This window comes from Citrus clementina, unplaced genomic scaffold (assembly GCF_000493195.1).
Source record: "Citrus clementina cultivar Clemenules unplaced genomic scaffold, Citrus_clementina_v1.0 scaffold_8, whole genome shotgun sequence".
Lineage (NCBI taxonomy): Eukaryota > Viridiplantae > Streptophyta > Magnoliopsida > Sapindales > Rutaceae > Citrus > Citrus x clementina.
The window spans coordinates 3,557,392-3,578,215 of NW_006262022.1; the positions used below are offsets into that span (position 1 = coordinate 3,557,392).

Below are 20,824 nucleotides of genomic sequence, written 5' to 3' on the forward strand. Positions count from 1 at the left end.
GCCAAGAACACTTATCTTATTATGATTTATAAATAAATTTCAAAATTATTGGGTCACAAGAAACCCTCTGTAGCTTCACCTATATGTTAATAATAATTAACGAGTCACCAATCAATAACTATCATGTGTTAGATAATAGGTGACTTTTTGTATTATCACTATCATCAATAAATGAATGAACCATATCATTTGGTATGCAAATTATATATCCTAACTTTACAAGCATATCATTTACTTATAGCAATAATTAATTTTAATTATAAAACAACCTATATCACTTCTTCTTCTGGCCAGTTTGGGAATGTTGTAGCTTTTGAAATAATTATTGTTAATTGTGCTGTAGAAATAATCAGTTATTAAGAGAATCAATTAAGTGTTTGGTAAATTTTTTTTTTAGAAGTATTATGAGTTTTAAAGCAGTTATGGACGTTTGGTAAATTTCATTGTTAAACTGCTGAAAGAAATCAAATGACTAAAATGTACATAATGTAGGATTAAATTTACTTATACATATAAAAACATTTACATACAATATTTTTAGTTATGTATTATAATAATTTTAACTAAAAATAAAATCTATAATATATTGATTTTAATTTTTTATTTTTTGTCTTAAAATAATTGATAATTAAAAATTTATAATATAGTGAAACAAATTTAATAATAATTCGACCAACAAATTGATATTAATAAATTTATAGTGATGAACTATAACAAAAATTTATTAAAATATTGATTTTGTTTCCGATCTGAATAAGGATAATTTTGGGTTTAGATAATAATTTTAAGGATATTTATGAAATTTTATTAAAAGATAAAATTGATTCTCAAAATCAGAATCTAAAATCTACTCCTTCTATACTTTTCAAAATCAACTGTAGGAGGAGTTAGTTTTGACAAAAGTGATTTTAATTTTTTTTTACCAAACACTAAAATTAGTTTTTATATTTTTAAAATCACTTTTAAGCCTTCCAAAAACAATTCCAAACGGACCCTTATTATGTTATAGTATTATACTTTGATCACTAACTTCGCTACAATTTTTATTATACCTCATTGGTATACTGTTCATTCATGAGGAGTCGAGCATGACCACAATTCAAAATGTTATAATGCGACAATTTTATTGTAGTGGATGAGGAAGAAGAAGAAAAAAGAAGAAGAAGAAGAAGAAACGCGTGCATTTTATCGTTATAAAGTCATCAAATTATTACATACATTATATGAAAAGAAAAATGCTGCAAGTGACTAGTACAATGGTATAACATTAGTACCTGGCCATGTAGAATAGTTTAAAACGTAATACTCCTTCAAAACTTTATTTAAAACCCAATTTATTGTAAATATATATATATATATATATATATATATATATATATATGTGATACTAGAAATGCCAGCGACGGAGCAGCGGCAGGACCATGAACTTCATCCTGCCTTCTCTGCAGTGGAGGCCGCCGCGTTCGCCGCAAGCAAAGTAGTAAGGCAGCCACCTCTTCAGCACAAACTCGAAGCCCTCCCCGTCACCTTGTGTGGCGTTTGCAATCATCTTGGCTCTTGAGAGGTCGCATCTCAAGTAACTCCACAGATTTGGTAGCTGGTACACACTGTGTGGGAAAACGGTGTCGTTCGGGGCATCATACTTGAACACTGCATGCATGCAACATCAATATATGCCGCGCGCGATCGCAATAAATATTATATTCATACGCATATATGAAAAAGATATTTGTAAAATTAAATTTATTGTGATATGAGAACTAAATTAATTAATTACCTAGCACATCGTTCACGTAAAAGGGAGCATTTTTGAAAGCCCAAACGCTGTAATTGAAGCCAAAGCGCCAGTTATCAGAGCCACCCACGATGATCTTTTTGGGACCATCATCATCATTTGTGTTATTGGAGTTATGGGATTCATTTTTGTGACCCCATGGCCACTGATATGTGTTGTTGAATCCATTAGACCAGCCCCGGTTCGCCGAGCATACTGCCAGCATTGAAGCAGCCGATAGAATTACAAGGAGTGAATGTGCAGCTTTGAAAGCCATTGATTAATTATTAATTTGTAATGAAACAATTAAGAACTGAAAATTGTTAGTTGTAGAGAGAAGAGGTTTTTGATGTTGCGAAGATGGGTGCATTATTGGCTCTTTTTTATAGGGGGAAAAGGGAGAGTGTAGAACTGCCGAATTTAACTATTTTTTAGGTGAAAAAAAGAAAAGATTAAGAAAATGATTATGATGTGCTCTAAATTTCAACAAATTCATCAACATCCTTCTCGTTCAGGTCAATATTGCTTCCCAAGAGTCAAATTTGCAATTTGTGCTCTCCTATGGTAGACTCAAATTGATCAGTGTGAAAGCATTTAATGTGTTTTCAACAAAATGAACTTGAGAAGTTTTATTAACGTTCAAAGGAGCTACAATATTTAATGGGTTGGTACTTGGCAGGTAAAGAGGGAAATTCCTCCATCAAAATCGAAAAAGGAAACTTACGCGATCTTATGCTATAATCATTTCTAATTACCTTTTAAGTTTAAAGGTTGATCCCCTGACCAATTAATTTTTATGAACTTAATGAAGAATTAATAAGAATGTAATTGTGCTGGTTTAACTAATGCAATTTGACGAAATTAAGTTGGACCATAGGAATTGTTTGAGGGAAGTACATCGAGGAGACCAGACGTGATGAGCAGGTGGTTGGTGGCAGGGTTCTGCGAGTAGGTGTATCCTGCAAGAGCCAAGTAGCAGGGGAATAGGAGCAGGAGTATTCTGCTTGTCCACGAATATGCCATTCGGGAGGCCGAACTCCTGTCAGAGGCATAAGGTCACTCCTGCTAGGCATGGAGGCGAGGAGACACAGTCAACGACAGTTGGCAGGACGTGCATTCCTATCCGAGAGTTAAGGCACGAGGGTCATCTCCATTCGCCGACAATGGCGGTAATGGGGCGTCCACACCCGAGAGTGGGGAGAATGACGGGCGTGGATTGCGGAAGATCTGGATTCAGAGGAAGCCTATAAAAAGGTAACCAACGAAGGTAAAAGGGTTAGAATTTTGGCTATTTGAACTAAGAAAAGAGAACTCTAAGAACGGAGATTACAGAAAAGCCATAAGATTTGTGGCAAGCGTTCCCAGAACCTTCACATCTGACTTGAGCGTCGGAGGGTTTACGCCGGGAAAACAACCGGCGTGCTCTGACTCGTTTCTGTGAACGCAGGGATACTTGGAGAAGAAAGCATACGAGGAGAGATCCTGATCGAGGTGAGGTTGATCGAGCAGATATCCTGGTCGTAGGACGAGCATAACCAGAATCTTGCATCAACAGGAATTAATATAAAATATCTTATTACGGTTAAGTGACGTGATCATGATGACACGATTTATTTGGTTTAAATGCAATACACACACACACATTATACTCTTACATAATAGCTTTTCGGACTTTAACAATGCTCAAAATTTTGGACTAGCTTTAATATATATTAGAAATTTCTTAATGAGGATTCCCGTACTTAAAGTGCGGGATGGACTTTCACACTGTTGTGAAATGTTATAAAAATATTTCATGCCGTTATGAAACCCTTTCACAATAGTTTGAAAATTCATCCCGCACTTTATCAAATATACATACACACACACATATATATATATACATGTATGTATTAATTATTCTTAGCTGTAGGCACTGGTATTCTCTAAAGTACCAATTTGGGATTTCACATTGGTGTCCAATGCTTTAACATCATTGTAAACTATTGAAATATTATTTTACATTGCTGTGAAAGTATTTGAGACTATTGTGAAATCCCTAATTCTTATTTAAAAAAAATACAAGTGCTCCCAGTAGAAAATGACTTATATATAATATTTTTTTTCGGGCTTTAATTACAAAATTCGGGATCCTAAATTGAAACATCTACATACATACATGCATACATATATATTAATTTTCTAATAAGAGATTTAACTTTTTTAAAGGGTTTTTTTTTAAAAAAAAAAAATATGGCGGGGACTTAATCCGTAGCTATTAAACTGTCAGGTTCATGGACGCCATAATGGAATTGGTACATTGGCGATTCAGATAGCTAAATGCCAATAAGTTAAAGTCTTTCTTCAAGCATGTCTAGCTCATCTTATGTCAATTATTCAATTTAGATGTATTCACGGTTTTTAGATATGTTATTGCTCTCGAAAAAGAGAGGAAAAGCTGGCGTTTTGCAAGAGTCCTGGATCTTGGATCTTGGACCTTGATGAACAGAAAATTCCTCTATTTTTAGCCCTTGGTTTTTTATTATATTTATCATTTCTGATCAACTATCAGAATTAATATGTATCAAATTAATATTTTTTTGAAGAAGCTACTATTGATTTTTTTTTGTTATGCAGACAATAAGATGCTTTTGAAAACTGATACTTTTGAAGATATGATCTAATTCATCTTATGCTTGAAGTAGCTTTGTTTTTCGGTACTTCCATTTTCATTTAACCTTTGTTTACTCCATAGGGTAGGTACAAATTCGAAGTGCCTTCTAATTCTGCTGCTCATATTTCCAGCCTTTTCCCCTTTGTTTTAATTTGGTTTATTGATTGCGGACATGTCTGATTTAGTTTATATCATTATTGGACTAAATTGTTATCCATGACTCCATTTTCAATACACTTGACGTTGCATACAAGTCTGAACAGTGACTCCATTCTCACACTCATAAATGATCATATATGCATGTGATCGTGATCTCACATACCGAAAGACATAATTATACTTGATAGCGCTCAATAGCTAAACTAAAACGGTAATGAGATATATAAATATACCACTATAAATGGGATTTGTAGCAAGCCTACAGAAGCAATATCAGCTGTCGGTATTATTTAATTAGGAAGACACCTGCATAATACAAAGACAGAGAGAAAAATATATATGACCTAGACCTAGCTAATGCCATCTGTGAGTTGAAATGCGTTTCTCTAAAACCATCTGATAGGGGATCTTATTTCAGGAAACAGTTTCAAGTACTCAGGCAGAGAGCTAGCTTTTCACTTCAACAAAACTTTCAAGTGCTTTTTGCTGAAACACTTTCACAATAAAACAATCCTAGTAATTTATTTCTTCTTTCTTTTCCATGCCTGAATATTTGTATTTATTCCTTAAAATGTGGCTGAGCGGCTGGCTAAGGGTTTTAAATCTCTGTTTTCTATTCTAAAATTTCAATCTTCTTTTTCTTCTTCTAAAGAGCTTTTTAATACGATGATGATCAACGATATGGATGGCAAAATGACATATCCCAAATTTTAACTCAATTGACTCGATCTGAATTTTTTGAGATTTGACCCGAATTTAAGGGTCACGAGTTAGGCTCAGGTCTAAATATTAGGGCTCGATTAAATTCGAGTTAGGGTTTGGGCCTTGCCTAACCCGAACTGAACCCAAAACTTTAAAAAAAAAAAAGCCATGACTTTTGTTTATACTTATTTTATTATTTATATAATTATATGGTTAAGACCTTGAGTGATTACGCTTATGTTAAATTTTAATATATATGAGAGGTTATGTCCCTTTTTTTAAACAAATTAGATTACTTAAATATAAAAAAATTCTTTAAAAAAATTATGGTCGGGCTCGGACAAAACCCAACTTGACCCTGACCTGAATTGGGTCAAGCTGGAATGACTGGATTTTTTTTTTCAATCAAGCCTTTTATTTTAGTAATCGGATCGGGCGAATTGCCGTCCTTAATCAATGGCGTGGTTCTCTTTGAAATGAGTTTTTCCAAGGGCATATGTATATGTTTTCACCAAATTAATTTAGCTAGGATCCAGTTTGAACAATTTAGTGGTTGTTCTTACCAAGTATAGCCCAAATTCTATTTAAACAAATAAATTTATAATTGAGGGAGTTTGAGCTAATGATAGTTTAGGTGTGTGTTTTTTTTTTTTTATGTTGGGGGGTGGCATGTGGCATAGCTGAGGTGAACTGGGAGGTGATCTGAGGTGTTTTAATTAAGTGGGGAATATTATGAAGAGCTTAGTGGAGCTCCTAGGAGTTAGTTTAAAGAGTTGATATAGAGAGCTTAAGATAACTTAGGGTACCTTAGCTGCAATTAGGAGATAACTTTAGAGATCTTATCTACAAAGCTCATTATATCTCATGGTATAACTCAAGTGAATTCATATATGAAATAATAATGGTTTAGGTTTGTTTTCTGATGTTTGAGGGGGTAGTTGGTTTAGCTGAGATGATGTGGGAGGTGATCTGAGGTGTTTGAAGTGGGGAATAATATGGAAGCTCAATAGAGCTTACGAGAGTTAGTTTAGAGCTCAGGTAGTTGGGAGATACCTATGGAGAGCTTATTTGGAGAGCTACGAGCTTATAGTATAACTCAGGTGAATTCATTTATAAAATGTGATCTAGGCATCAAAATCATCACAATAAGCAGAAAACAAGTATGAACAATAAAGAACACAAAAAAATTTACATGATTCACCCTTTTAGCCTACATTTACGAGAGTAATTATCTCTAATCTACTATGTAAGTGAAATATTAAATAATTTTTATTACATACAAACAGAACTTTGTTAAAGTTTGTTTTTATGGTGAATGATAACATGATGGATAGTATGGATTTTATAGAGAAAAGAAAAATAATCTAAAATAAGAATAAGAAAAATGTTCTTTTGAAAGATGAAGTGGTTAAGATCTTTCATAAAGTTTTTAAAAATTGAAAAAACCTTAGAAATGATGGAAAAAGATGATGAAGCTCCAAAGAATTCAGATCTCAAAAGATGCCAAAAGATCTGTCAAAATTGAATATATGGAGCTTATATCGGAGTGTTCCTAAGAGTTTCTTGATAATTCTTGAGAGCTAGCAAATTTTCATCAGTTTGTCCTCCTTAAGTGAGTTTATATTTGTCTTTTTCTTTTATTTACTTGATAGTGACCCAAATTACTGGTGAACAAGTAATTCCCTTCGCTTTCACATATTACTTGTCCTTTGCCACGTGAAGATGTTGGTATAATGGGCTCATTACTTTTTAGGGGACAGTTAAAGAGCAATGGTATGTCTTTTTCTCATTATTGTGCTCAACTGACCTATTTTTCTATTGATCCTTATTTTAGCCTAAAGAACAAGATATTTATTTATTTTTCGATGGCATGCACCTCCAACATGTGAGGGCTCGAGTTATTATTTTTTATTTTGCCCCTTAAACTGGACAAATTCATATGAGCTATTTTAGTTGAGAGTAACCTTATTGTATTGAAGCCATCTTCCATTCTAATTACAGTGATGACTTTTCTTCTATTTTATTCTCTATTGCCACATGTAGCTGGCCAATTGGTCCAAATCATCCAAAATTTAGTAATGTAGTAACTATGGCATAATAAAAACATTAGGTGTCTTCAATGGAAATAAAAATAAATAATAGATAGCAAATAATTATATGAGCATGATTATATTTTTTGTGATACTATTCAACGAAGATAACGGCATTGACTATTATATTAACGAGTAACATTTATTATTAGTTAAGTGTAGAGAATAATGAAGTATTATTAGAATTAATCTTCAGACCTAATAATTCTAAGATTGGGATGATAATAGTTTTATGATTATTAATCATATTGAAAGATTTTTTCTTATTTAATAGCTGGAAAGTAGAATAGAACTTTGATATGGAGCTAAATTTGACACATTCAATAAAAATGATATTGAATAAGAATTTACTTAATATATTTTATTATAGTTATGGCTAACTATGGAGAAGTTAGGAAATTTCTTAGGCTCTATTTACTATTGAGGTGTTATTGTGGCTTAAAAACTGGAGTTTATGAAAAAAAAAGAAAAAAAAAAGTTATAGCTATGAAATAAAGTGTACACACACACATACATTTCTCATTATATAAGTGTGGAATTAAATCAATTTAGCTTCCAAACTATAACAAATAAGTGCTTGCAAAATACTTTGGTACTAAATTCTTAAACTATCCAACCACAATATTAAACAGGGTCTTAACCTATCCTAAATTAAAATAATTTTTCAATAAATATTATTCATTAAAATAGTATTTTTTTTAAAGTCATGCAACGAGTCTTTTTATAAGGACTGTTATGCATATTACTAATTTTATGGGGATTATGAAAAATTATGTGAAGGACAAATATGAACATTATTTATTTAATTAGTTTTTTAGGTAAACCTCGATGGTATAAGGGAGGATTTTGTTAAATGAAGAGAAAAGAGAAAATGACACCTAGTTAGGGGAGATTTATTTATTTTATATATTATGATTTATAAATAAATTTTAAAAATTATTAGGCCACAACCAAATGTCGAAACTCTCTCTTGGTGTTGCCTATCTATTAATGACAAATGACGTGTCACCAATCAATGACTGTCATGTATTAGATAATGATTGACTTTTTATATAATCACTATTATCAATGAATGAATGAGCTATATTTATTTCGCATGCAAGTTTTATATCCCAACTTTATATACTTATTATTACTTATAGCTCTTATTAATTTTAATTATTTATCAAGCTAAATCACCTTCTTTTTATTGTGTTTTGCTTTGATCACTTACTTTTTTTTTTTTTGGTCTTATCCACGAGGTATCCTGGGGAGGGCCCCAACTGTGGGAGACACCTTTAAGCCCGTACCACAACTCAGACTAGAAGTCCCCGCTCGAACCGGGAGGCACAGGTTCTCCCAACAAAGGCGACTTCCCTGCGACTCGAACTGGGGAGCAAACCCAGTCAAGCCACTTAAGGGGACTCCATTGCCAGTGGAGCCAACACTTTGTTGGTCTTTGATCACTTACTCCCTACAACGTTTATAATACCTTATTGGTCGTTACTGATTTGACATTAATTAGAACCAGGGAAAAAAAAAAAGTATGGCCGGTTTCAGAGGCGGGGTGGTCCGGGTGGATATTTATTTGTTATCACCAAAATTTAATGGTCTTCTGTTCATTCATAAGGAGCCGAGCTTGACCTCATCAATTCAAATTGTTATAATCCAACAATTTTGTTACAGTGGATAAGGAAGAAAAAAGAAGAAGAAACGCGGGCTTTTTATAGTTATAAAGACATCAAATTATTACATACATTCTATGAAGAAAAAAAAACAAGTAATTTAAAACGTGACACTCTCTCAAAACTTTATTTAAAACCCAATATATAATCGCTTAAATCAAGGAAAAAAAATAATATAAATGCTCAAAGATAACCTAAACGATGGCTTCATCTCCCTCAGCTTCTTAATTTTATTGTAAAAATATATGTGTGATACTAGTAATGCCAGCGACGGAGCAGCGGCAGGACCATGAACTTCATCCTGCCTTCTCTGCAATGGAGGCCGCCGTGTTCACCGCAAGCAAAGTAGTAAGGCAGCCACCTCTTCAGCACAAACTCGAAGCCCTCCCCGTCACCTTGTGTGGCGTTTGCAATCATCTTGGCTCTTGAGAGGTCGCATCTCAAGTAACTCCACAGATTTGGTAGCTGGTACACACTGTGTGGGAAAACGGTGTCGTTCGGGGCATCATACTTGAACACTGCATGCATGCAATATCAATATATGCCGCGCGCCATCGCAATAAATATTATATTCATACGCATATATGAAAAAGATATTTGTAAAATTAAATTTATTGTTATATGAGAACTAAATTAATTAATTACCTAGCACATCGTTCACGTAAAAGGGAGCATTTTTGAAAGCCCAAACGCTGTAATTGAAGCCAAAGCGCCAGTTATCAGAGCCACCCACGATGATCTTTTTGGGACCATCATCATCATTCGTGTTGTTGGAGTTATGGGACTCATTTTTGTGACCCCATGGCCATTGATATGTTTTGTTGAATCCATTAGACCAGCCCCGGTTCGCCGAGCACACTGTCAGCATTGAAGCTGCTGATAGAATCACAAAGAGTGAATGTGCAGCTTTGAAAGCCATTGATTAATCTGTAATGAAAAAATTAAGACACTGAAAATTGTTAGTTGTAAAGAGAAGAGGTTTTTGATGTTGTGAAGATGGGTGCATTATTGGCTCCTTTTTATAGGGGAAAAGGGAGAGTGTCGAACTGCCAAATTTATCCTTTTTTTTAGGTGAGAAATAGAAAAGATTAAGAAAGTGATCATGATATGCTCCAAATTTCAACAATTCATGAACATCCTTTTAGTTCGGGCCAAACTTTTGTTCTTTAAATTCTACAAAGTTCAAGAAATATTGCTTACCATGAGTCAAGTTTGCGACTTATGCTCTCTTATGGTAGACTTAAATTGATTAGTGTGAAAGCAGTTTATGTGTTTTCAACAAAATGAAATTGAGAAATTTAACTAACGTCCGAAGGAGCTGCAATATCTAATGGGTTGGTGCTTGGTTGGCGGAGAGGGAAATTCCTCCCTCAAAATCGAAAAGGGAAACTTACTCGATTGTATGCTATAAATCATTTCTAATTACTTTTGAAGTTTAAAACGTGGACCTTTGACCAACACGAAGTCAATTAATTTATATAAAATTGATTTAGAAATTAATTTGACGAAATTAAGTTGGACCGTAGGAATTAATATAAGATATATAGCTTATTACGGTTAAGTGATGTTATGATGATGACACGATTTATTTAGTTTAAATGCAATATGATATATATAATGTCATTATACTGTTACATCACGTGGTGTAACATATTTTCGGACTTTAATAAAATTTAGAATATTTGATCAGAGAGTCTTTAATATATAGATTAGAAGTTTTTCAATGGGAGTTCCCCCGCTTTATTAAAATATAGGACGAACTTTCACACTATTTTAAAATATTATAAAAATATTTTATATCATTACGAAACCCTTTCACAATGATTTGAAAGCCCATTACACACGCACACACACACAAAGATTTCTTGAGCATTATGCTACTAAATCATATGACCTAATAACTTTCTTGGACTTAAAGAAATTTAAAATCTTAGACCAAATTAATCATTACTCTACACACACACACACACACAAAATATATGAATATGATTAGGTGCGCGACAAGCCACGTGTCACCTGATTATTGGACGGACTAAGAGATGCAAACCAAAGATCAGTGACACATGGCCATATATATATATATATATAGAATTGGAGATTCACAATAGTGTCTATTGCTTGAACACCATTGTAAACTGTTGAAAAATTATTTTACAATGGTGTAAAAGTATTTGACACTATAGTGATATCCCAAATCCATATTTTTAAAATATATGATCGCCCGCCGTAGAAAATAACTTATATATAGGGATGGTAATTTTTCTTATTAGGATATAATCCTACGAGATGGGATCGGAACATACTTTTGTCTCAAGAAAATAAAGGAACATGAATGAGACTTTTTTTATCCCACTTGCATAAATGGGAGAGGATTGGGATTTGACAAAACTCGTCTCATCCCATCTCATTGCCAACTCTAGTTGTTGTTTTGGTTTATTATTACGTTATTGAATTATTGGATATTTTAACATGGATGAAGTTAGTTACTATCTAAATCTATAGCTTTTATCAAGCATTTCAATAAACAACTCGAAGACAAATTACATTACATTAGAGTCTATATATATATTTTTTTTGGTCTTTTACCTTATCTCTAACTTTAATGGAGTAAAAAAATTCCTTATATATATGGCCACCTATGGATTTTTAAGTAGGAGATTGGCAATGGAACGAGACAGGACATGATTTACCAATCCCAGTCTTGTCTTGTATATGTAAGTGGGATAAAAAATGTTATTTAAATATGGTAGGGGTTTAATCTGTAGCTATTAAACTGTTAGGTACATGGAGGCCATAATGGAATTGGTACATTCGCGATTCAGATAGCTAAATGCCAATAAGCTAAAGTCTTTCTTCAAGCAGATCTAGCTCATCTTATGACAATTTCTCAATTTATATGTATCACCGTTTGTAGATATTTTATTGCTCTCGAAGAAGTGTGGAAAGCTGGCTTTTTACAAGTATCTTGGATCTTGATAGAGTAGCAAACGCCTCTATTTTTAGCCTTTGGTTTTTTATTATATTTATCATTTCAGATTGATGAGCAAGACTAATATGTATCACGTTAATATTGCCTTGAAGTAGCTACTATTCATTCATTTATTACTTTTTTTTTAATGCAACACAATAAGATGCTTTTGAAAACTGATACTTCTGAAGATATGATGATCTCATGCTTGAGTAGCCTTTGTTTCAAAATACTAATTAACTGAATATATATATATATATTCTCATCTCATGCTTGAGTAGACTTTGTTTTTCGGTACTTTCTTCTTCATTTAACCTTTGCTTACTCAATAGGGTAGGTACCCCTTCCAAGTGCCTTGTAATATTTCTACTTCATGTTTCTGCAATTCTGTTGTTCATATTTCCAGCCTTTTCCCCTTTTTTTAATTTGGTTTATTGATTGTAGACATGTCTTATTTAGTTTATATCATTATTGGAGTAAATTGTTATCCATGACTCCATTTTGATTGGAAGATCTGAACCCATCTATTATTTGAAACACTTAAAATTGCATGTAAGTTTGAACACTGACTTTATGCTTACACTCACAGATGAACATATATGCATATAATTGTGATCTTACGTACCCAAAGACATAGTTATGCTTGATAACGCTCTATAGGCTATAGCTAAACTAATATGGTGATGATATAATAAATATATTATATATACCCCTATAAATTGAAAGTGCGGTAAGCCTACAGAAGTAATATCAATTATCAGCAGTTGGTACTATTTAATTAGGAACACACTTGCAAGACAAAGGCAAAGACAAAATTATATATATGATCTAGACCTAATGCCATCTGTAAGTTGAAATGCCTTTTTCCGAAACCAGCTGATTTTTTTTTTTTTCCAGGAAGCAGTTTCAGGTACTTAGGCAGAGAGCTAGCTTTTCACTTTAATAAACTTTAAGTGTTTTTGTTGAAAAACCTTTACGAAAATAATCCTAATAATGTCTTTCTTCTTTTCTTTCTAATGCATGAATATCTGTATTCATTCCTTAAAACTTAAAAGGTGGCTGAGCCGCTGGCTAAGGAATTTTAAATCTCTGTTATCTATTCTTCTAATAGTTCAATCTTCTTTTTCTTCTTCTAAAGAGTTTTTAACTTTTACAGGTTGCTTCATACCTCAATATGGTACCTATCAGAGGTGGTAGTTCCCTGTTCTTCCGTAGGATAAGATTAGTGAGTTTCTTTCAGTCTTTACATTGCAGTTTGGAGAATTGAGTAATGATAGTTTGTTGCTTGTTATAATTATATGTATATTCTTAGCGTCTGGACAGCCTTAAACTCGTTTACAGGACTTCTACAAATGGATTTTGACATGTTTGATTTACTTTATTATGCGTATTGAGTGCTAAATATGGTGAAAGGCATATAGTTTGAAAGTAGGAATTGGAGAAATTTCAGCTTAATCCTTTATTACATAGTTATATCAGTCCCTGATTTAGTGACATTAATGTATCAAGATTTTCCTTTGCCGGATGAAGATGATAATGGGATGAGGAAGATGAGATTATAGAAAACGATTTCAGAAAATGAAGAAGACATTACAGAGGAAAATATTCAAGTTTTGCGATCACTTAATTTGTGCATACATTTAGGATAATTTTACGTAAAAGATACTATTAAAACTTATCATTTTATTGTACTTTTGGTCGGTCAATGTGATTTTTATGAAATTTTGAAATAAATAATACTACATTTAACGTGTTTAATTTATGTATAATTATTTTGTTAGTTATCTTATATTCACTCATAATATAGATACTTCAAAAATTAAATCCATATTTTATTTTATTACGAAGAATGAGAAGAAAAAAGCTTATGAAATAATATTATTGAATAAATAAATGAGAACACTGAAGAAAAGGGTTACATATTTTTGAGCGCCTAAATTAGTATTTTCAAGGGTAAATGCAGCTCGAATTGTGTAATTATTTGACTTCCAAGTAGGGTTGGTAATGGGACGGGATGGGATGAGATTTACCAATCCCAGTCCCATCCCGTATATGTAAATGTGATGAAAAAACGTCCCAATCCTATCCTTATATTTTTTTTGGGACAAAAATATGTCTTAATCCCATCCCAAAAGAGATGGGATCCTGCGGGATCTCATCCCAATTGGAAAAATTTTCATTCTTAATTGGTAATGAGATGGAATTTGTCAATCTCATTCTCATCCCACATATGTAATTGGGATAAAAAAATGTCTCAATTCCATCCCTAAATTTTTTTATGGGACAAAAATATGTCTCAATCCCGTCTCAAATGGGATGGGATCCCGCAGGATCCCATCCCATCGGGAAAAATTGCCATCCCTACTTCCAAGAGATTGTTCTGAGGGTAGTTAATGTCATTTTCGAAACAATACTATATAAAAAAAAAAAATCCTCTAACAACTTATTGGAAACTATCTTTTTCCAATGTAACTTAATTCAACGATGGTCAACGGCATGATTATCTCGGAAATGACTTTTTTCATAGGCATATGTATATGTCTTCATCGAATTTAGTTAGGGTTTGATTTGAACAATTTATATAGCTCAAATCCAATTTAAACAAATAAATTTATAACGAAGGAAGATTGGGTTAATAATTGTTTAGGTGTGTTTTCTGATATTTGGGGGGGCATGTGGCTTATCTGAGGTGATGTGGGAGGTGATCTGAGGTGTTTTAAGTGGGGAATAATATGGGAGCTCAGTTGGAGCTCATGTGAGTTAGGTTAGAGAGTTGATATGGAGAGCTTAAGAGAGTTCAGTTATCTCAGGTGCAGTTACGAAATACCTATGGAGAGCTTATCTAGGGAGCTCAATAGAGCTCATCATATAACTCATGTGAATTCATTTATGAAATGTGATCTAGCCATTAAAATCATCACAATAATCAGAAAACAAGTATAAAAAATAAAGAAAATAGAAAATTTTACGCGGTTCAACCTTTTAGCCTACATCTATAGAAGTAATCATCTCCAATCTATTATGTAAGTGAAGTATTATATAATTTTCATTACAATATGATAGAGATTAGAGTGTACGGATTTTTTTAAAAAAAAGAAAAATAATCGAAAAGAAGAATAAGGAAAATGCTCTTTTAGAAGATGGAGTGGTCAAGATCTTTCATAGAGTTTTTTTTTTTTACAAAAAAAAGAAGACACGTTAGAAATGGTGGAAAAAGAAGATAAAACTCCAGAGAATTCATATCTCAAAAGAAGCCCAAAGATCTTTCAAAATTGAACATGTGGAGCTTATGTCAGAGTGTTCATGAGAGTACCTTGATAATTCTTGACAGCTGGCAAACTCTCATTGGATCATCCTCCTCAAATGAGGTTATTTTCATTTTTTTTCTTTTATTCACTTGATATCAACCCAAATAACTGGTGAACAACTAATTCCCTTTACTGTCATATATTACTTGCCCTTTACCACGTGCACACGTGACAAGTGCTAGTGTAATGGTCCTGCTACTTTTAGGGGGATAATTAATGAGTAATGACGTGTCTTTTTCTCATTATTATGCTCAACTGATCTATATTTCTACTGGTCCCTTGATTTTAGCCTAAAGAACAAGATACTTATTGCTTTTCCAATGACATATAGCTCCCACACCTGAAAGTTTAAGTTACTATATTTTATTTCTAATTTTGCCCCTTAAACTGGACAAATTTATAGGAGCTGTCCTACTTGAGAGTAACCTTGCTGTTTTGAAGCTATCCTCCATATTCTAGCTATATTGGTGACTTTTTCTTCTATTTTATTCTCTGCGTGTCACCTACCATTTGGTTAAAATCAACATCCCAAATTTACCTCCAAACAGTGTATTACCGAGGGTATTTGCCCTTGCAAATGACCTTTTTGTTCTACTCAATTATGTAGTAATCACGGCATAATAGAAACATTTGGTGTCTTCAATCGAAATAAAAAGAAATATAATAGATAGCCATAATTGTATGAGGTTGATTATATTTTTTTGGGATATTATTCAACGAACATAACGAAAGTCACTATCATTATATTAACGAGTAACATTTATTATTAGTTGAGTGCAATGAATAATGAAGTATTATTAGAATTAATCTTCACACCTAAGATTGTGAAGATAATATTAGTGATCTTATTGAAAGATTTTTTCTGAGTTAATAGTTGGAAAGTAGAATACATCTTTGATATGGAGGTAAATTTTACACATTTAATAAAAATGATATTGAATAACAATTTACTTAATATATTTTATTGTAGTTATGCTAACTATGGAAAAGTTAGGAAATTTCTTAGGTTCTATATACTATTGAGGTGTTCTTATGATTTAAAAACTATAGTCTATGTAAAAGAAAAACTTTTAGTCATGAAATAAAGGTTGATAGTTATTTATAGTTTTCAAATAATAATTTTATAAAAAAATACTAGCTCCAAATCACAACAGCTACGCCTTTACAAAATACTTTAGTGCTAATGCCTTCAACTGTCTAATTACAATACTAAACAGGGTCTTAATCTATGCTAAATTAAAATAATTTTTTCATAAATATTATTCATTAAGATATATGAACTTTTTAGTCATATATATGAATCTTTTTATAATAACTGATATGCATATTACTAATTTTATTGAGGTTATGAAAAACTATTTGAAGGACAAATATGAACATTACTTATTTTATTATTTTTGTGAGGAAATAAGTTGTTGGTATGTTGGGTTTAAATGCAAGATTTGAATAATTCTTGGGGCAGTGTGCAAATTGACTTCAGTTGGAGAGGTCTTGTTGGAAAACGTATGCTGATGTGGCAGAATTCATTGAGAGTTCGTTATGACGTTTTCCAGAAAGATCAGAATAAAAGGCACTTGTGACTAGCATCTGATATCATATTGATATCTTCTTCATTTCTTGTTCATTTTTCTTGCAATTTGGTTCTTTGTGATCCTTGTAATTTCTTCTTTGTAATCAGCCTCTAATTCGATTGTTGAGATCAATAAAAAAGAAGTTTTTTTCTTCATCAAGTTATGTACTTGGAACTGTGCTCTAAGTATAATTCTTGTGATTTCTTTCTTGTTGGATTAATCTGGTCTGTTCTTTCAAGTCTGATTCATCAAAGTGCTTCTCGAAATATCTTGTGTAGCTATTAGGAGTTATAACAATTTTTTGAGGTTAACCTTGGCAATATAAGGGAAGATTTTATTAAATAAAGAGAAAAGAGAAAATGACACCTAGTTAGGGGGGACTGACTTATTTTATATATTATGATTTGTAAATAGTTTTTAAGAGTTATTAGGCCACAACTAAACATTCAAACTCTCTTTTCGCTTTGCCTATCTATTAATGATAAATGACGTGTCACCAATCAATAACTATCACGTATTAGGTAATGGTTGACTTTTTATGTAATCATTATCATCAATGAATGAATGAGCTTTATTTTATTTTAAATGCAAATTTTATATCCCAACTTTATATACTTATTATTACTTATAGCTCTTATTAATTTTAATTATATATTTAGCAAGCTAAATCACTTTCTTTTTATTGTGTTTTGCTTTGATCACTTACTCCCTACAACGTTTATAATGCCTTATCGGTCTTTTGACATTAATTGGAACTGGACAAAAAAAAAGTAGTGGCCGGTTTCAGGGGCAGGGTGGATATTTATTTGTTGCCACCAAAACCTTAATGGTCTTCCGTTCATTCATAAGGAGCCGAGCATGACTTCACCAATTCAAATTGTGATAATGCAACAATTTTGTTATAGTGGATAAGGAAGAAAAAGGAAGAAGAAGAAGAAACGCGGGCATTTTATACTTATAAAGTAATCAAATTATTGCATACATTCTATGAAAAATAATAATTTAAAACGTAACACTCTCTCAAAACTTTATTTAAATGCTCAAAGATAACATAATCGATAGCTTCAGCTCCCTCAGCTTCTTAATTTTATTTTGTGTGTGTGTGTGTGTCTGTATCTATATGTGTGATACTAGTAATGCCAGCGACGGAGCAGCGGCAGGACCATGAACTTCATCCTGCCTTCTCTGCAATGGAGGCCGCCGTGTTCGCCGCAAGCAAAGTAGTAAGGCTGCCACCTCTTCAGCACAAACTCGAAGCCCTCCCCGTCACCTTGCGTGGAGTTTGCAATCATCTTGGCTCTCGACAGGTCGCATCTCAGGTAACTCCACAGATTTGGTAGCTGGTACACACTGTGTGGGAAAACGGTGTCGTTCGGGGAATCATACTTGAACACTGCATGCATGCAATATCAATATATGCCGCGCGCCATCGTAATAAATATTATATCCATACACATATATGAAAAAGATGCTTATAAAATCAAATTTATTGTGACATGAAAACTACATTAGTCAATTACCTAGCACATCGTTCACGTAAAAGGGAGCATTTTTGAAAGCCCAAACGCTGTAATTGAAGCCAAAGCGCCAGTTATCAGAGCCACCCACGATGATCTTGTTGGGACCATTATCATCATTTGTGTTGCTGGAGTTATGGGATTCATTTTTGTGACCCCATGGCCATTGATATGTTTTGTTGAGTCCATTAGACCAGCCCCGGTTCGCCGAGCACACTGTCAGCATTGAAGCTGCTGATAGAATCACAAAGAGTGAATGTGCAGCTTTGAAAGCCATTGATTAATCTGTAATGAAAAAATTAAGACACTGAAAATTGTTAGTTGTAAAGAGAAGAGGTTTTTGATGTTATGAAGATGGGTGCATTATTGGCTCCTTTTTATAGGGGAAAAGGGAGAGTGTCGAACTGCCAAAATTTATCCTTTTTTTTAGGTGAGAAATAGAAAAGATTAAGAAAGTGATCATGATATGCTCAAAATTTCAACAAGTTCATGAACATCCTTCTAGTTCAGATCCTTTTTTTTTTTTTGGGTCAAATTGTTCAAACTTAATGAAATATTGCTTACCAAGAGTCAATTTTGCAACTTATGCTCTCTTTTGGTAGACTTAAATTGAATAGTGTGAAAGCAGTTTATGCGTTTTCAACAAAATGAACTTGAGAAATTTAATTAACGTCCAAAGGAGCTGCAATATCGAATGGGTTGGTACTCGGTTGGCAAAGAGGGAAAGTACTCCTCCTTCAGAATCGAAAAGGGAAACTTACTCGATTGTATGCTATAATCATTTCTTATTACCTTTTAAGTTTAAAAAGTTGATCCCTTTGACCAAGACAAAGTCAATTAATTTATATGAACCTAATTAAAATATTAATAAAAACGTAATTGTGCTATGTTAACCAATGCAATTTGACCAAATTAAGTTGGACCATAGGAATTAATATAAGATATCTTATTACGGTGGAACGATGTGATGATGACGACACGATTTATTTTGTTTAAATGGAATATTATATATATATATATATATAACAATTTTTAGGTGTCGAGCGCCCTCATTTTTTCTGATGCAGACACACGCTCTAAAACTGTGAGGTTTAATAGGCTTATTTTTAATGAACTATAAAGTCGTACGGTTTAAGCATTAAAGACTAACTCTCTTAAGTTGTACAGCTAAAGCATGTCTACATGAAAAATAAATAAATAAATAACGGTGCCCACACGAGAGAAGGACTCATATGTTAATTATATATAAAATATCATATATAATATTGAATACTCTGTATAAGGGTAATGGCGGTTAGTACAACTTATAAGATGACATATTTGGAACTATATGAAACATAAGGTTTCTCTCAAAATTAGATTTTTTAAAAAGTTACTCATTTCTTATTTTTGAAAGTATGTTTTATAGCATAAAGTGATTACACAAATGATTTTTTTTTTTTTTAAAATAACCAATACTTAAAGTAACTTTTGGCTTCTGAAAATTACTTTTAATTATCCTAACCACAATTACAAAATTGATTCTCATCAAATCATGTCTTATGATGCAACTATCAATAGATTGGTAATGTGACTTTAATTACCAAACAAAAAAATTCAAGAGGACTTAACTACCTAAATTAGTTTATTTATAATGTAGCTCGATGTATCTGAACTCATTTTGAACCAAGTCTAAACTTATTCACGGTCATATTTGTTTGATTTGTGTGAAATTTACTCTCATTTAAGGAAAAAAGATAGACCCATAAGGGCTCTTGAGCGATAAACACAAATTGAGAATGGGGGTAAGAAGTTATTCTAATAAAATGCGGGAGACTTCTTGATGAGGATAATTTTAGTAAAAATGGTCATTTTAGTAAAACATTTGTGATCAAGTTCATCTTCTCTGTCAATAAGGCTCTTTGTTGAAGCTTATGGAAGGCAAATTCAGTATAAGAATAAATTTGCAATGCAAGCAATCCTATATATCACGTACATAATTTAGTTTTATCCGTAGGTAAAGCTATGTCACTTTCGGATATGAATTCAAGTTTTTAATAGAAAAAACACTTCTAAGATTAATTAAAAAAAAAAAAAAAAGCAAGCATGTTAAAGATGAATAAGTGAATAACCATGGGGTGGGTTATTTGTATTTTAAAAATTATTTTCAACAATCTATTACTCTGTATACTCATATATTAATTTATAAAAAAAAGTTTTGATTTGTACACTCTTTAAAAATGCAAAAATAAAGTTATTACCTAAACCATTTAAATTAATTAATTTTATTTCCTTAGAATACTAAAAAAAATATCAATATACCTATTTTAAGAGATTTAACAAATATTTACAATAAATGTAGTCAAATACAAAGTGGAGACAAAATGTTAACACATTTTAGTTATTAATTTTTTTTATTTACTTTCAATATTGGACTTT

The 20,824-nt window shown here is 32.4% G+C and overlaps 3 protein-coding genes across 3 annotated transcripts; all 3 read right to left on the bottom strand.

Annotated features, from left to right (window-relative positions):
* Window positions 1-1,387: 1,387 nt before the first annotated feature.
* On the bottom strand, window positions 1,388-2,051 carry LOC18035073. Its single transcript, XM_006423001.1, has 2 exons — window positions 1,778-2,051; window positions 1,388-1,650 (listed from the first exon to the last, which is right to left on the bottom strand). The coding sequence occupies exons 1-2, from the start codon at window positions 2,049-2,051 to the stop codon at window positions 1,388-1,390; spliced, it is 537 nt and encodes a 178-aa protein (XP_006423064.1).
* A 7,010-nt stretch (window positions 2,052-9,061) lies between these two features.
* LOC18034488 lies at window positions 9,062-10,025 on the bottom strand. The gene is made up of 2 exons (XM_006423002.1): window positions 9,688-10,025; window positions 9,062-9,560 (listed from the first exon to the last, which is right to left on the bottom strand). Exons 1-2 carry the CDS (start codon window positions 9,959-9,961, stop codon window positions 9,298-9,300), a joined length of 537 nt encoding a protein of 178 aa, XP_006423065.1. The 5' UTR covers window positions 9,962-10,025; the 3' UTR covers window positions 9,062-9,297.
* A 7,994-nt stretch (window positions 10,026-18,019) lies between these two features.
* Window positions 18,020-18,683, bottom strand: LOC18033860. Its single transcript, XM_006423003.1, has 2 exons — window positions 18,410-18,683; window positions 18,020-18,282 (listed from the first exon to the last, which is right to left on the bottom strand). The coding sequence occupies exons 1-2, from the start codon at window positions 18,681-18,683 to the stop codon at window positions 18,020-18,022; spliced, it is 537 nt and encodes a 178-aa protein (XP_006423066.1).
* Between the last annotated feature and the right edge of the window lie 2,141 nt (window positions 18,684-20,824).

Coding starts and splice junctions, on each gene's coding strand:
- LOC18034488 (XM_006423002.1), bottom strand. CDS start 9,961: ATGGCTTTCAAAGCTGCACATTCACTCTTTGTGATTCTATCAGCAGCT. Junction 9,561..9,687: donor TTACGTGAACGATGTGCTAG/GTAATTAATTAA, acceptor GCATGCATGCAG/TGTTCAAGTATGATGCCCCG.
- LOC18033860 (XM_006423003.1), bottom strand. CDS start 18,683: ATGGCTTTCAAAGCTGCACATTCACTCTTTGTGATTCTATCAGCAGCT. Junction 18,283..18,409: donor TTACGTGAACGATGTGCTAG/GTAATTGACTAA, acceptor GCATGCATGCAG/TGTTCAAGTATGATTCCCCG.
- LOC18035073 (XM_006423001.1), bottom strand. CDS start 2,051: ATGGCTTTCAAAGCTGCACATTCACTCCTTGTAATTCTATCGGCTGCT. Junction 1,651..1,777: donor TTACGTGAACGATGTGCTAG/GTAATTAATTAA, acceptor GCATGCATGCAG/TGTTCAAGTATGATGCCCCG.